Source organism: Schistocerca piceifrons, chromosome 2 (genome assembly GCF_021461385.2).
Source record: "Schistocerca piceifrons isolate TAMUIC-IGC-003096 chromosome 2, iqSchPice1.1, whole genome shotgun sequence".
Taxonomy (NCBI): domain Eukaryota; kingdom Metazoa; phylum Arthropoda; class Insecta; order Orthoptera; family Acrididae; genus Schistocerca; species Schistocerca piceifrons.
The window spans coordinates 713,002,870-713,020,933 of record NC_060139.1 but is presented as its reverse complement, the minus strand read 5'-3'; the positions used below and the strand labels follow the sequence as shown (position 1 = coordinate 713,020,933).

Genomic DNA, 18,064 nt, shown 5'->3' with positions numbered 1-18,064 from the left:
CCAAGTCCTTTGCTGTCTCTGACATAATTACAATGTCATCAGCGAACCTCAAAGTTTTTATTTCTTTTCCATGGATTTTAATATTTACTCCGAATTTTTCTTTTGTTTCCTTTACTGCTTCCTCAATATACATATTGAATAGCATCAGGGAGTGGCTACAACCTACATCCTTCTGAATCTGCTTAGTATATTCATCTCTTGGTCTCCCTCTACGATTTTTACCCTCCACGCTGCCCGCCAGTACTCCCTTCCCAACCACTGCTTCCCTTTCATACCCCTCGACTCTCATGACTGCCATCTGGTTTCTGTACAAATTGTAAATAGCCTTTCGCTCTCTGTATTTTACCCCTGCCCCCTTCAGAATTTGAAAGAGAGTATTCCAGTCAGCATTGTCAAAAGCTTTCTCTAAGTCTACAAATGCTAGAAACATAGGTTTGCCTTTCCTTAATCTATCTTCTAAGATAAGTCATAGAGTCAGTATTGCCTCACATGTTCCAACATTTCTATGGAATCCAAACTGATCTTCCCCAAGGCCAGCTTCTACCAGTTTTTCCATTCATTTGTAAAGAATCCGTGTTAGCATCTTGCAGCCGTGATTTATTAAACTGATAGTTCGGCAATTTTCACATCTGTCAACACCTGCTTTCTTTGGGATTGGAATTATTATATTCTTCTTGAAGTCTGAGGGTATTTCGCCTGTCTTATATATCTTGCTCACCAGGTGGTACAGTTTTGTTAGGGCTGGCACTCCCAAATCTGTCAGTAGTTCTAATGGAATGTTGTCTACTCCCGGAGCCTTGTTTCGACTCAAGTCTTTCAGTGCTATGTCAAACTCTTCATGCAATATCACAACCACCCATTTCATTTTCATCTACATCATCTTCCATTTCCATAACATTGCCCTCAAGTACATCACCCTTGTATAGACCCTCTATATACTCCTTCCCCCTTTCTGCTTTCCCTTCTTTGCTTACAACTGGATTTCCATTTGAGCTCTTGATATTCATACAAGTGGTTCTCTTTTCTCCAAAGGTCTCTTTAATTTTCCTGTAGGCAGTATCTATCTTACCCCTAGTGAGATAAGCCTCTACATCCTTACATTTGTCCTCTAGCCATCCCTGCTTAGCCACTTTGCACTTCTTGTTGATCTCATTTTTGAGACGTTTGTATTCCTTTTTGCCAGTTTCATTTGCTGCATTTTTATATTTTCTCCTTTCATCAGTTAAATTCAATATTTCTTCTGTTACCCAAGGATTTCTATTAGCCCTCGTCTTTTTACCTACTTGATCCTCTGCTGCCTTCACTACTTCATCCCTAAAGGCTACCCATTCTTCTTCTACTGTATTTCTTTCCTCCATTCCTGTCAATTGTTCCCTTATGCTCTTCCTGAAACTCTGTACAACCTCTGGTTTAGTCAGTTTATCCAGGCCCATCTCCTCAAATTCTCACCTTTTTGCAGTTTCTTCAGTTTTAACTTACAGTTCATAACCAATAGATTGTGGTCAGAGTCCACATTCGCCCCTGGAAATGTCTTACAATTTAAAACCTGGTTCCTAAATCTCTGTCTTACCATTATATAATCTATCTGATACCTTCTAGTATCTCCAGGTTTCTTCCATGTATACAACCTTCTTTCATGATTCTTGAACCAAGTGTTAGCTATGATTAAGTTATGCTCTGTGCAAAATTCTACCAGGTGGCTTCCTCTTTCATTTCTTGCCCCCCAGTCCATATTCACCTACTACATTTCCTTCTCTCCCTTTTCCTACTATCAAATTCCAATCACCCATGACCATTAAATTTTCATCTCCCTTCACTATCTGAATAATTTCTTTTATCTCATCATACATTTCATCAATTTCTTCATCATCTGCAGAGCTAGTTGGCATATAAACTTGTACTACTGTAGTAGGCGTGGGCTTCGTGTCTATCTCGGCCACAATAATGCATTCACTATGCTGTTTGTAGTAGCTTACCCGCACCTCTATTTTTTTATTCATAGTTTATGAAAATATAGATATGTTTGTACTGCCAGAAAAATATTAATTCGTACTCATTTGCATAGGAAAGTGAATATTAGTGAAAGTTTTATTGGAGAAAAAGATGCTGATTAGAAAAAATAATACCGACACAGACAGGAAGGCTACAGAATTAGAAAAACTTAGTGAAGAAAAAGCAAACAGGTTTCAAATCATACAATGTGTGTTCATGGTAGCCAGAAAACCTACAGATGGGTGGCCTGTAGGTCTTGGCCAGTTAAATAAAATGCTAACTTTTCAATTTTTAATTGATATCCAGACAAGTAAAACAGGCACAAGAAATTTTCATGAGGTTTTGAGGACACACAATCTCCAGTTTCAAGTAAAAAATCCAACAAGATATACAGAAACGTCAAACACATTAACAGGCCATGTTTTTCAAATATATCTCCAGATAGACTAAAAGTTCAGGTTATAAATACTGTTGTTGAAGACCACATTGGAAAAACAAGCAAACTCTGAGATAATACAAAAAGTGAAGAAAACATAGGGGCTAAATTGGAAATCTGAGTAGACTAGAAATTTTGCTAAAAGCAGCAAAATGGGATGATGTGTACAAAGAGGCCAGTGTAGAAAAGATCTGGGAATCTTTCTTTGATGTAGGAAGACACTACATAGATATAACTTGTCCTAAAATATGCAGAACTATTAGGGATAAGCCAAACAAGAAATAGTACACCAAAGAAATCAAAAAAGCAAGAAGTGAACTGACAAAGGACATAACTGTCATGAGGTCTACAGGTGCAAGAAGAAAGCATACACTACGATGATAAGAGAGGCAAAGTCTAGCCACTAAAAATTTGAAATACAAACATCTTCTAACATCTCTAAAGCTGTCTGGAATTACATAAATGAGAATGGAAAAGAGTCACATGTCTTAAAAGGTACAAACATAATATTGACAGAGGAGGGGAAATAAATGACAGGCCCACAAGTGTGTAAATCTTCAATCAGAACCACATAGCTATAGCAAAGAAATTTCTAAAACCGAACATATCAGTACCAAAGAGCATGGAAATTCTGAAAAGGCTGGCTCAGAGTCTATACCTACTCCCTACAGATGAATTGGAAGTTTCAGATGAATTGGAACACTAAAAACTAAAACTACGGAGGGTCTGGATGTCATATCAGCAAAAATGGTCAAACACTGTGCTACGTATCTTGCAAAGCCTCTGGCATTCCTGATAAATTTAATAATGAAGGAAAGCAAGATAGAACCACTACTTAAAGTAGGGGATAAAAGAGATCCAGGTAACTATAGACCCATAAAGATCACAACTATTCTGTCTAAAATAGCAGAAGCATTGATTAAAGACAGAATTATAAACTTTGTAGTGAAAGGTAACATCTTAAATGAAGCACAACATGAATTTAGAAAGGGGAGATCCACTAAGACTGCAGTGGCAAACTTCATAATATAAATCACTGAGGCACTGGATCGTCAAAGGAAAGTGTCTGGAATATACTCAGACCTTACAAATGCTTTTGATTCTGTGTGTCATATAATTCGTATAGAAAAATTAGACTGCAATAGCATAAGAGGAAAAGCTGCAGACATTTATAAAAACCTTTGTTGAAAACAGACAACAGTGTGTCAAAATAAAACATAAATTCGGAAATACATAGGAAAATGTTTTCTCTGATTTTCTGGAGGTAAAATGTGGAGTAGCTCAGGGATCAGTACTACTTGTGTGTGTGTGTGTGTGTGTGTGTGTGTGTGTGTGTGTGTGTGTGTGTGTGTAAATGGTATGCCTACTGCAGTAGATGAATGTATGCTGATGAACAACTTTACTGGTACGTAGTGACTCAGAGAAGGATTCAGAAAAAGAGAGCCAGTGAGAATCACGAAATGACAGAATGGTATTTTCGAGAAAATAATTTACTGATCAACAGGAAGAAAGCTATGTGTACAAAATTTGAAACAAAGAGAACTAACAGCTCAGAGGAGTTTATTCTGAGCATTGGGTGTGGACACTAAGAACAAATGGACTGTAACAGGTCCTGGGAATTGAGGTGGACAAATTTCTGACATGGGAATACCACAGTGATAAGATCTTTCAAAAAATAAGTTCAAATATATTCTTAATGAAAAAGTGTGCTGTATGGTGGACATAGCAACCTTCCTAAAAAAAAAGTACTACAGACTTATCTTCCCACACATACTGCACTGTATTCCAGCAGGGGGAGGAGTAGCAGAAGCACACATTCAGAGAATCCTAAAACTTAAAAAGAAAGCCATCAGATGCATAGCTAAACTAACACCATGGGAATCCTGCAAAAACAAATTCAAAGAATTTAAAATATTAACTGTACCAGGATTGTACATATATGAGACACTATTTCTTTTAATCATAAATTGTACAACACTTCTAAACAGAGAATTACAAGACCACCACACAAGAACTACAGGAAACTACCACATCTGCAGCAAAGGAAGGGCCCTGCAAATGCAGAAATTACAGGCTGCCACTTTGCATAAAGAGCATAAAGGAACTGAGCACCTTCATAAGAAAACTCATCTCTGGATGTTGGTATAAGGTTAAGAAGTACTTGTAGGCAAATCCATAGAACAAAAGTACATGTTAAGTTGGAAATGGAGTAAAACACTTTCTTTTTCACAAGGGAACAAATTTACTGAAAGAAGGAAAATGGAAAATGAAGTGTAGTACTGAAAATACTGAAATACTGAAGAGAACATATAGACTAAGCATATTGGTGGAGATATGATTTAAATGTGTTTTCACAATATATATGGCTTAAAAAATTATTTTTCATTTTGTCTAAATATATTAGTATTTTCAGCAGTACAAATGAATGCAGGCTATTAATGTACATTGAAATGCCAAAGAAACTGGTGTAGGCATGTGTATTCAAATACAGAGGTATATAAACAGGCAGAATATGGTGCTGTGGTCGGCAATGCCTATATAAGACAACAAGTATTTGGCGCAATTTTTAGACCAGTTACTGCTGCTGCAATGGCAGGTTATCAAGATTTAAGTGAGTTTGAATGTGGCATTATAGTCAGTGCACAAGCGATGGGACACAGCATCTCAGAAATGGCGATGAAGTGGGGATTTTCCCATACGAACATTTCATGAGTGTACCGTGAATATCAGGAACGTGCTAAAACATCAAATGTCCAACACTGCTGCAGCCGGATGAAGATCATGCAAGAATGGGACCAATGATGACTGAAGAGAATCGTTCAGAATGACATAAGTGCAACCCTCCCACAAACTGCCGCAGATTTCAACACTGGGCCATCAATAAGTGTCAGTGTGCGAACCATTCAATGAAACACAATCAATATGGGCTTTCCAAGCCATTGGCCAACTCGTGTACCATTGATGACTGCATGACACAAGCTTTTTGCCTCACCTGGGCCTGTCAACACTGACATTGGACTGTTGATGACTAGAAAGATGTTGCCTGCTTGGATGAGTCATGTTTCAAATTGTATCAAGTGGATGGATGTGTACAGGTATGGAAACAACCTCATGACCCCATGGATCCAGTATGCCAGCAGGGGATTTTTCAAGCTGCTGGAGACTGTAATGGTGTGAGGCATGTGCAGCTGGAGTGATATGGGACCTCTGATATGTCTAGATACGACTCTGACAAGTTACACATACTTAAACATCCTGTCTGGTCACCTACACCTATTCATGTCCATTGTGCATTCAACAGACTTTGGCAATTGTAGCTGGACAATGCAACAACCCGCACTTCCAGAATTGGTATAGAAGGGCTCCAGGAACACTCTTCTGAGTAAATGCTGGCCACCAACTCCCAAGACATGAACATTATTGAGCATATCTGGGACACCTTGCAACGTGCTGTTCAGAAGGGATTTCCACCCCTTCATACTCTTACAGATTTATGGACAGCCCTGCAGGATTCATGGTGTCAGTTCCCTCTAGCACAACTTCAGACATCAGTCGAGTCCATGCCATGTTGTGTTGTGGCACTTCTGGGTGCTCATGAGGGCCCTACATGATATTAGGCAGGTGTACTAGTTTCTTTGGCTCTTCATTATATATCATCATTGCATATTATTTATAATTATCCTCAAAACATTATTGCAAAAAACATTGTTTTCATATGTCAGTGACAAATTTCTAAAAAAAATTGTTTTATGTGTTTATAAAACTGTAAACACGACGTTTCCAACATAATTGTAACATGTAATCTATGGAAGGAAAAAATGATTCAGAATTGAAATTCCACTATGGTTCAAGTATAACATCAGTCTGATACAGTATGAGATCCAACAATTTTTATCTCATCGTGACTAAATTTTAAATGTAATACAGAGAGGAAAAATGAACTGGATGTAATGTTATACAAATGTGATTATATTACTTATGTAGTATACATTGGTGCTTCACAAGTGCAGTCTGTAGATTGTACTTCTCTACGGTCACTTACCCAAGCATTGCTGGAAAGTGCTATGAATCTCTGTTAAATCAGTCGTGATAAGTTTGTAAAGAAAAGAGAATTGTAAGCAGATCAGAAACAGAGCTAATGTACTTCATAACTTTAAAAGCTTATTACATTAAAAAAACTGTGATTATTTTATGGAAGTACAACTGGCAGTGGAACAAAAGAGGGAAAAATAATGTGAATATCATTGCAAGAAATAATCATTCAATTTTAAGTTGAAACATCCTGCCAGATTAAAACTATGAGCTACACTGGGGCCTATGCTTCCCATGGGCAAGTGCTGTACTGACTGACCTATCGAAGCATGACTAATGACATGCTCACAGCTTTCCTTCTGCCAGTACCTCATCTTCTACCTTCCAAACTTCTCAGAAGTTCTTCTGCATACCTTGTGGTACTAGCACTCTTGGAAGAAAGGATATTGCAGAGATATGGCGTAGCCACAGTCTGGAAGCTTATCTCCAGAATGAATTATCACTCTGCAGCTGAATGTGGTGATTTTAAACTTCCTGACACACACTTTTAATCTGCCAGGAAGTTTAAAATCAGTGCACACTCCTCTAAGGAGTGAAAATACATCCTGTAATTTTAGGTTTCTTCTATTTGATATAGAGGAGCATTATTTCTTAATTTTCACAATATTTACTCTTAATACATAAAAATGTTTGTAAATCTAGTACCTATTTTGTAAAATGTGCTTCTAGACTCACCTTCCTGTGCTTCTAGACTCATCTTTCATTGTCTGATATACAATATGAAAAATTCAAGGAAATGTACATTTTGCAAACCATTAAGTGAGTTAAATTGTGTTTCACATAAAATCTATTAATTCTAAAATCCTGGCAAGATGTTGTTAAATATTTTTCCTTGCATATTTGAAGGTCATTAAACATATCTCCTGATTGCCAAGTAACATTTAATACTTGTAAACTGAATTCTTTACTAATGCAGTTCTTAGATAAATGTTAGACTCCACCTTAACATATTACGTTGCTGTAGAAGTTTGTAGCATTTTTGGTTTGCATGTTGCTATTCCAGTTTTCCAGTTGCTATGGGTTTATTTACCAACTCTCATTTTTTATTTGTTGTTCACTGTTGCTATCTAAGTTTACATATTGTCATTTTGTTATTTGAAGATAGTAAGTGCCAAGTGGATAAATCAGAACATTTAGAACATTTCTGAGATATCTTTCTGTCAGAGTTCAATAGAGGGGTGACAGCAGGGGAGGCAGCTAGATACACTTGCACCACGTATGTGATAATGAATTTTTTATATATAAAAGGAGGATCGTTTTGACGTTAGTGGCTCTACATTCAGGAAGACCTCTGGTGTTTGATGAAGATGCTTTAAATGCATTAATCCACAATGATACATGTCAGTGTACTCAAGAACTGGCAAATGTTATGAAATTTGATCATTCCATCAGTGTGCAACATTTGTATGTAATGAGGAAGAGTCAAAATTCAAGTTTATGGGTATCACATGCTCTACAACAAAGTCACAAAAATCAGGGGGTTACCTTATGTGCATCTCTGCTTGCTTGTCATCAGTTGGCTCACGAACAACACTGACCATTCCTGTCATATATTGTTACTGGTGCTACTTAGACAAACATAACAAACCAATAGGAATAGTTGAGGCCAAACAAAGCAGCAACTCCCTGTGCAAAGACCTGGGCACATCAGCAAAATATAACATTATGCAGCTGATAGAACAGTGATGGTGTGGTGTACTATGAAGTGCATCCCTGAGGTGTAATCCTGACAGCTGACATTTATTGTCAACAACTGACACAATCCAAGAACAATGACCAGGAAGATTGTGTGTGTGAAGTTATGCTTCTCCATGATAACACCCACCCACATTCTGCTACGATGGCAAGAAACACAACAGGAGATGGACTGAGAAGTCATTCCACATTCAACTTATTCACCTAATCTTGTACCCTCAGAGTTTCACCTTGCCTGCTCTCTATTGAACAACCTCCAAGGAACTTACTTTCCAGATGAAAACGCACTACAAACATGGCTCAATGAGTTATTTGCCTCAAAATCATATGGTTTCTACAGTCATGGAATCTAAAGGTTATTCCAGTTTTGGCAGACGGTTGTAAACAATGAAGGAGAATATATTATTGGTGACTAAAGTCTCTGTTAAGTATATCTGTTGTGTTTATTAAACTTATGAAAAATGCTATGCACTTATGCAACAACCCAATAAACTACTGTAATTTCTGCTCTTATTTCTTTATAAGATTTCTGTGACAGTCAGCAGATATTACTCAATTTGAGATGCACTGAATATGTCTGTTGTATATTCAGGTGTGCACACTCTGTAACATACTATGATTTAAAAAGCTTCTAAGTATGTCTCAGTCTACTGGCTTCACTCAATGTTTTTACATTACAGAGGCCTATTTTTGTTGCCCTGTTCATGCTGAAAGTCATCAACTTTGATTCTGTCTGGCTGTCTTTTTCGCTATTTCTTTAATTGTGTACTCTAGTGAGTGCCAGCGAGTGGCCCACAGTTCCCTAGTCTATGATATTGCAGAGCCTGTGTTGTTCAGAATTATTATGCAATGGTCCTTTGGACATATATGCATGTCCAACAGAACAGGCACAGCCATTAGGAAATGCATGAAATATTTTTTGCAGTTGTGAATATGGACAACTGTCAGCTGTATAATTGAATGACGACGATGAAAATTTGTGCTAGAACGGAACTCAGACCTGGATCTCCGACTTACCACAAGTGGTCACCTCACCATTAGGCTATCTGAGCATGACTAATGGCCATACCCAAACTTTTATAACTCATCAACCATTTGTCTACAGCCTTCATGTGTACATTCATTATGTATATTCACATGAAAGGGACACGCATGCCTGCATGCATGTCCGAAGGATCTTGGCATCATAATTCTGAACAACACAGGCATTGCAATATCAAATTTATTCATTGGCACTAGGCAAGTGACTTTCAATTAAAGGGAACATACATAGTGAATGGGCAAGTTCGAGTTGGAGAGACATGCTTGATGACTGACAACATACAGATGTTTGGGTCTGGCCACTCAAATGGTTCAAATGGCTCTAAGCACTATGAGACTTAACATCTGAGGTCATCAGTCCCCTAGACTTAGAACTACCTAAACCTAACTAAACTAAGGACATCACACACATCCATGCCCAAGGCAGGATTTGAACTTGTGACCATAGCAGCCATGTGGTTCCAGACTGAGGTGCCTAGAACCCCTCGACCACAGCGGCCAGTGGTTTGGCCATGAGTCATGCTCGGATAGCCTAATGGTAAGAGGACCACTTGCAATAAGCAGGAAATCTATGTTCAAGCCCCAGTCAAAAGGAAAAATTTCATTGGTGTCAATCCATTATAGGCTGATGGTTGTCCATATTCGCAAATGCAAATACATTTCATGGCCACCTAGTCTGGTGGTGGGGCTGCCATCTCAGAGCCTCCAAATTTGCCCAGTTTAATTGTTTAGTCCCCTTGGGTGGCTGGCTTCTCTATACCTAAGAGTCCCCCCTACTCCCCACCCTTTTTATGATTCATGATGAAAGGAAAGTGACAGCATAAGGATAGGTTTAGGACAGGAGGAAAGGACCAATGGGCTATTGGTGGGAAACATTATGTCTGGTTTCTCCCCTTTGGCCACTCCAATGTGTGTGATGCTGCTGGAAGCTAAGCTACCACCAGCAAAATCCTTTGGATCCAGAGCACATAAGCATCCTTGCCCACATGGACAGTGTTACTTTAAAGCAGCATTCTGTGAGGAGGTGTGTGTGTTACAGAGGAGATGTTAAGTTACATTTGGACACCGGACACTCTTGGACTTCATGAGGTGAGATTGGTAGATTGCGGAGAAATCCAAAAGTGAGACAGATATACCTTTTTATACTCTGGACTCACTGGAGAAGATACAGAGCACATAAGTGGTGTTGCACTTTTGTTAATGGACAGAACAAAAGGAGCCTTATGGAATGGAAACTGGTTTCAGAAAGACTGCAGGCAGCATGCTTCAAAACAAACATGGAAACCTTAGATGTACAGAAAAAAGAGATTTATCACTCCTTAAATGACATCATTAAAAGAACCAGCAGGAGATCTTGATTATTATGGGATGCTTGAGAGCAAAAGTTGAAAACGATAATGAAGGCCTGGGAGTGTAATGAGAGACCATGGTCTTAGAAAAATGAATCAAAATGGGAATATGTTTACAAATTTTCGTGCCAATCCCAATTTAGTGATTGGAGGTACAACATTTTCACACACAAATTGCCACAAGATTACATGGGTGTTGACTGTCCACAGAAAGGAAAATCAAGTTGATCATATAGTGCCAAGCAAAAAATTTAGAAGGCCACTGATGCGAGGAATAAACATGGAGCTGATTTGGCAATGATCATCACCTTATTGTCACAAATCTTCAACTGAAAATAAAATCTACAAACAAGAATTATGAAAAACTGAAAAGAAGGTGACGTTGGTAATCTTAGAATAACAGCAAAACTAGAAGAATTCCACACTGAGCTACAAAGCCACGGCAAGGCACTCCAAGAGGCACAGGAAAACAATAAAAATAATGTTGATGGTACATGGACTCAGGTTACAGACATCTACTGCAGTGTGAGTGAACAGGTCATTGGCTTTAGAAACCACTTTAAAAAAGACTGTGTGGCGACAGTCGACTGCCAGTAACTTCACCGGCGAAGCGCAGAGTAAACGGTCTTTGGAGACTTCAGCTTCTTTGGCAGTCCCGTCTGTGACTTGACTAGTGATACACGTGTCGTGAAATTGTGCATTGTTTTTCTTGTGTTTCTGTAAATATGTTGTTGTTGTGGTCTTCAGTCCTGAGACTGGTTTGATGCAGCTCTCCATGCTACTCTATCCTGTGCAAGCTTTTTCATCTCCCAGTACCTACTGCAACCTACATCCTTCTGAATCTGCTTAGTGTATTCATCTCTTGGTCTCCCTCTACGATTTTTACCCTCCACGCTGCCCTCCAATACTAAATTGGTGATCCCTTGATGCCTCAGAACATGTCCTACCAACCGATCCCTTCTTCTGGTCAAGTTGTGCCACAAACTTCTCTTCTCCCCAATCCTATTCAATACTTCCTCATTAGTTATGTGATCTACCCATCTAATCTTCAGCATTCTTCTGTAGCACCACATTTCGAAAGCTTCTATTCTCTTCTTGTCCAAACTATTTATCGTCCATGTTTCACTTCCATACATGGCTACACTCCATATGAATACTTTCAGAAATGACTTCCTGACACTTAAATCAATACTGGATGTTAACAAATTTCTCTTCTTCAGAAACGCTTTCCTTGCCATTGCCAGCCTACATTTTATATCCTCTCTACTTCGACCATCATCAGTTATTTTGCTCCCCAAATAGCAAAACTCCTTTACTACTTTAAGTGCCTCATTTCCTAATCTAATTCCCTCAGCATCACCCGACTTAATTAGACTACATTCCATTATCCTTGTTTTGCTTTTGTTGATGTTCATCTTATATCCTCCTTTCAAGACACTGTCCATTCCATTCAACTGCTCTTCCAAGTCCTTTGCTGTCTCTGACAGAATTACAATGTCATCGGCGAACCTCAAAGTTTTTATTTCTACTCCATGAATTTTAATACCTACTCCGAATTTTTCTTTTGTTTCCTTTACTGCTTGCTCAATATACAGATTGAACAACATCGGGGAGAGGCTACAACCCTGTCTTACTCCCTTCCCAACCACTGCTTCCCTTTCATGTCCCTCGACTCTTATAACTGCCATCTGGTTTCTGTACAAATTGTAAATAGCCTTTCGCTCCCTGTATTTTACCCCTGCCATCTTTAGAATTTGAAAGAGAGTATTCCAGTCAACATTGTCAAAAGCTTTCTCTAAGTCTACAAATGCTAGAAACGTAGGTTTGCCTTTCCTTAATCTTTCTTCTAAGATAAGTCGTAAGGTCAGTATTGCCTCACGTGTTCCAGTGTTTCTACGGAATCCAAACTGATCTTCCCCGAGGTTGGCTTCTACTAGTTTTTCCATTCGTCTGTAAAGAATTTGTGTTAGTATTTTGCAGCTGTGACTTATTAAGCTGATAGTTCGGTAATTTTCACATCTGTCAACACCTGCTTTCTTTGGGATTGGAATTATTATATTCTTCCTGAAGTCTGAGGGTATTTCACCTGTCTCATACATCTTCCTCACCAGATGGTAGAGTTTTGTCAGGACTGGCTCTCCCACGGCCGTCAGTAGTTCCAATGGAATATTGTCTACTCCGGGGGCCTTGTTTCGACTCAGGTCTTTCAGTGCTCTGTCAAACTCTTCACGCAGTATCATATCTCCCATTTCATCTTCATCTACATCCTCTTCCATTTCCATAATATTGTCCTCAAGTACATCGCCCTTGTATAGACCCTCTATATACTCCTTCCACCTTTCTGCTTTCCCTTCTTTGCTTAGAACTGGGTTTCCATCTGAGCTCTCGATATTCATACAAGTCGTTCTCTTATCTCCAAAGGTCTCTTTAATTTTCCTGTAAGCGGTATCTATCTTACCCCTAGTGAGATAGGCCTCTACATCCTTACATTTGTCCTCTAGCCATCCCTGCTTAGCCATTTTGCACTTCCTGTCAATCTCATTTTTGAGACGTTTGTATTCCTTTTTGCCTGTTTCACTTACTGCATTTTTATATTTTCTCCTTTCATCAATTAAATTCAATATTTCTTCTGTTACCCAAGGATTTCTACTAGCCCTCGTCTTTTTACCTACTTGATCCACTGCTGCCTTCACTACTTCATCCCTCAAAGCTACCCATTCTTCTTCTACTGTATTTATTTCCCCCATTCCTGTCAATTGCTCCCTTATGCTCTCCCTGAATCTCTGTACAACCTCTGGTTCTTTTAGTTTATCCAGGTCCCATCTCCTTAAATTCCTACCTTTTTGTAGTTTCTTCAGTTTTAATCTACAGGTCATAACCAATAGATTGTGGTCAGAGTCCACATCTGCCCCTGGAAACGTCTTACAATTTAAAACCTGGTTCCTAAATCTCTGTCTTACCATTATATAATCTATCTGATACCTTTTAGTATCTCCAGGGTTCTTCCATGTATACAACCTTCTTTCATGATTCTTAAACCAAGTGTTAGTTATGATTATGTTGTGCTCTGTGCAAAATTCTACCAGGCGGCTTCCTCTTTCATTTCTGTCCCCCAATCCATATTCACCTACTATGTTTCCTTCCCTCCCTTTTCCTACACTCGAATTCCAGTCACCCATTAAATTTTCGTCTCCCTTCACAATCTGAATAATTTCTTTTATTTCATCATACATTTCTTCAATTTCTTCGTCATCTGCAGAGCTAGTTGGCATATAAACTTGTACTACTGTAGTAGGTGTGGGCTTTGTATCTATCTTGGCCACAATAATGTGTTCACTATGCTGTTTGTAGTAGCTTACCCGCATTCCTAATTTCTTATTCATTATTAAACCTACTCCTGCATTACCCCTATTTGATTTTGTGTTTATAACCCTGTAGTCACCTGACCAGAAGTCTTTTTCCTCCTGCCACCGAACTTCACTAATTCCCACTATATCTAACTTCAACCTATCCATTTCCCTTTTTAAATTTTCTAACCTACCTGCCCGATTAAGGGATCTGACATTCCACGCTCCAATCCGTAGAACGCCAGTTTTCTTTCTCCTGATAACGACATCCTCTTGAGTAGTCCCCGCCCGGAGATCCGAATGGGGGACTATTTTACCTCCGGAATATTTTACCCAAGAGGACGCCATCATCATGTAATCATACAGTAAAGCTGCATGCCTCGGGAAAAATTACGGCTGTAGTTTCCCCTTGCTTTCAGCCGTTCGCAGTACCGGCACGGCAATGCCGTTTTGGTTATTGTTACAAGGCCAGATCAGTCAATCATCCAGACTGTTGCCCTTGCAACTACTGAAAAGGCTGCTGCCCCTCTTCAGGAGCCACACGTTTGTCTGGCCTCTCAACAGATACCCCTCCGTTGTGGTTGCAGCTACGGTGCGGCTATCTGTATCGCTGCGGCACGCAAGCCTCCCCACCAACGGCAAGGTCCATGGTTCATGGGGGGGGGTCTGTAAATATACGAACCGTAATAAAAGTGTCTTATCATAATAAGTTGGAGTTTGCGGTGCGTGGTCTGTCACTATAGCCATAAAAACCCACATTGGTGACCCCGAGTTGCGAAAATACGTTGCAGTTGCTCGCTGTGTATCACCGGTTTTGCGCCAATAGACAATGTCGCAGTCTCCAGTTTTTTCGGCAGTGCATGACGCCGCTACCACAGAATGGACATTCGACTGTGAAGCGCAACGCTTCACCCCGTGTGCCACTAATACACCGGGAATGTTTGTATCTCTCGTGTTTGCCTCACCTGGCCGGATGACTCTAACCTCTGCCGGCATACCACAACGGGTGCTGTACACATCATTGCGGACACCTTCTATGGCATTCTACACTCGACAGAATGCCTCTTCAGCACAGGACCCCGGAAACCCCGAGTTTCTACCGCACAACATGGACCACGCGGCTGGCCAGTTTCTGGGTCCACATGCACGGCCGCCGTTTAACGTGTCCCCCTTCGCGGCGGTTGTAGGGACACTCGCGCCAACCGCGCTGGACCATTTATATGCCTATCCATCCTGCCGCCCCGCGCACACCTCGGGTGACGCACCTGTCGTGGTTCCGCCCCGTCACTCGGCGCTCAATCGCGATCTCGCGCCTCTGCTCGAGATTTCAGCTGCACCAGCAGTTGACCCGCCCACGTCTGCCGCGCCGCGCTTGTCGTGTGGCCGTACAGATTCTGTGCCTACAAGGACTGGATACCATGTCTCGCCTATACAGCTAATGGACGTTCAACGCAACACATCGCCTGCCACTGAGGCCCATCTCACACCAGTGAACACCGTGCAGGATCCCCGTGCATTTCGTGCCTCTCCTACAGCCCTGCAAACACTGGCCCCCGGCTGTTTTCCGAAGCTGCCGCCGCTACAACCAGACAACCCAGTGACGTGGTTTAATTTGGTGGACAACATGTTGGACATATGCGGTATTGCGGATGACAGCACCCGTTTTGTGTGTTTAGTGAACCACCTGCACGACCACCCTGATCTCATCAGAGACTTATTGCTGAACCCACCTAAGAGCAACAAATATACTTATCAAATGGCTCTCTCGTCCACCGGCCGATACTATTCACAACTTAATTTACGATGAGACTTTAAACGACAGAACACCCTCACAGGTGTGGCGACGCTTGCGTGCAAAGGTCGGTACCGAGATCCTGCCGAACTTAGCGCTCTGGGCATTGTGGTTGGTGAAGCTGCCGCAAGAACTACAGTTACATTTGCTTCCACATACCGCAGTGTCACTAGAGGATAAACTACAGCTGGCGGACCAGGCATACGCCATTATTCGACACAGCCACCTTCCCCCGCGCAGCACAGTGTCTAACACCGCCAAGGTTGGTAACCTGTGGGTATACTTCCACTGTCGGGCGGTAGAGGCCAGGCACGTGCGTATCGTGGACAGCACACGGAACAGCAGCCACCTAGCAGCCAAGACCGGGAACTGCCAGCGGGTCGGCAACGGCCGCTCCCCACCCCAACCGGGCTAGCGCCTGCCTGCCCTACCTTCCCCCCCCCGCCTGACGTTTCGGCTGGTGGGATGAGTACAGCTGACTCATGCATATGCTGGTTTCACACGACTTTCAGGGACGCCGCTCGCAACTGCCGTCCACCCTGCACATTCCCAAACGCCGCACATGGGCCGCAGTAGGCGCCACGGCCCACAGATACAGGCAGGGGCGCCCACAGACATTGCATTCTGTCAGATTCCCCACCCCACGAGGACGTCTGTACTCCTTGGATGTAGGTTCACGCCGGTATTTTCTCATTGATACCGGAGCAGACGTTAGTGTCATACCTCCCACATTTTCTGTAAAGGACATGACACCAAACAAACTGTCCCTTCGAGCAGCAAATAAGTCGATACTTCATGTCAAGGGTTTGGCCAAGTTACCTATTGAACTCATACCTGGTAAACAGTTCACTTGGTCCTTCTACATGGCTGATGTCGAAGTTCCAGTATTAGGCATCGACTTCTTTTTCCACTTCGGACTATCTCCAGATCTTCAGTCAGCTGCATTATTCCACCACGGCTCGTCCACGCACATTGCATGTTCAGTTCAGTCGCCTCTCTGGCCCCCGCTCCCCCCCCCTCCCCCCCAGCTGCCCGACGACCTGGACACCGCTCCCATTAAGTGCTCTTCATTGGTGGACAGCCTCACAATTTCCACTGCCCATCTCCAGCCCGAACGCCCTCCAGTCGACGATCTCTGCGCTCACAATGCCGAACGGAACTGCGCCAGATCATCGGCAATGCAAGCCCTCACCGAGGCATGACACCTCGTACAATGCCTGCCAACGCCGCCACCACCTGACACCGGAGATGCACCTTGTGGAACTTTGTCGTCACCGAAGCAGACAGCTTCCCGGGCACATCAGGTTAGTGATTCTTGTGTACTACCGATCCCTGTTCACGACGGCCCCACCGAGCGAGGTGGCGCAGTGGTTAGACACTGGACTCCCATTCGGGAGGACGACGGTTCAATCCCGCGTCCGGCCGTCCTGATTTAGGTTTTCCGTGATTTCCCTAAATCGCTCTAGGCAAATGCCGGGATGGTTCCTTTCAAAGGGCACGGCCGACTTCCTTCCCCGAACTTCCCTAATCCGATGAGACCGATGCCCTCGCTGTATGGTCTCCTTCCCCGACACAACCAACCAACCAATGACGGCCCCAGAATGAGTTCACCAGCCAAGCTGAACACTACCACGAATGGCACGACACACAAAATTGTCACGACAGATGGGCCTCCAGTGCGCCATAAAGCGCGCCAACTGCCACCACATAAACTACGCCTTGCTAAAGCCGCAGTGGAGGAACTTCTAAGGACAGGCATTGTTCACCCATCGGACAGTAACTGGTCCTCCCCCATACATTTAGTCCCCAAAAAGGACGGCATTATGCGCCTCTGCGGCGACTATCGTCGCCTCAACGTGCGGACGGTATTAGACAATTACCCGATACCTCACATACAAGACTTTGCGCAAGTACTTAGCGGAGCATGCATCTTCAGTGTCTTGGACTGCTGCAAGGCATATTTACAGATACCAATGGAACAGAGTGACATCCCAAAGATAGCAGTAATCACACCTTTTAGCCTGTACGAATTTTGTTACATGCCTTATGGTCTCAGAAACGCGGCCCAAACTTGTCAGCGTTTTATAGACTCACTTCTCTTTAACTGCACATATTGCTATGCATACCTCAATGACATACTAATTTTCTCCCCCTCTGACAGGGAACATGAACTCCACCTGGCCACAATACAGGACTTATTGACACGTAACGGAGTCGAGATCAATAATGACAAGTCACAACTCCGCTGAACCGCCGTCACTTTTCTGGGGTACACAGTCTCCTCGGATGGTATATGGCCCCTGCAGGAGTGGGTTGACTG

General features: G+C 42.0%; 1 protein-coding gene across 1 annotated transcript in view; it reads right to left on the bottom strand.

Annotated features, from left to right (window-relative positions):
- LOC124775791 (anoctamin-4-like) overlaps positions 1–18,064 on the bottom strand; it is a 332,872-nt gene that overhangs the window by 139,544 nt on the left and 175,264 nt on the right. Inside the window, exon 7 of the mRNA XM_047250621.1 lies at positions 6,453–6,500. Coding sequence (XP_047106577.1) covers positions 6,453–6,500 — 48 coding nt within the window. The remainder of the gene's footprint in view (positions 1–6,452; positions 6,501–18,064) is intronic.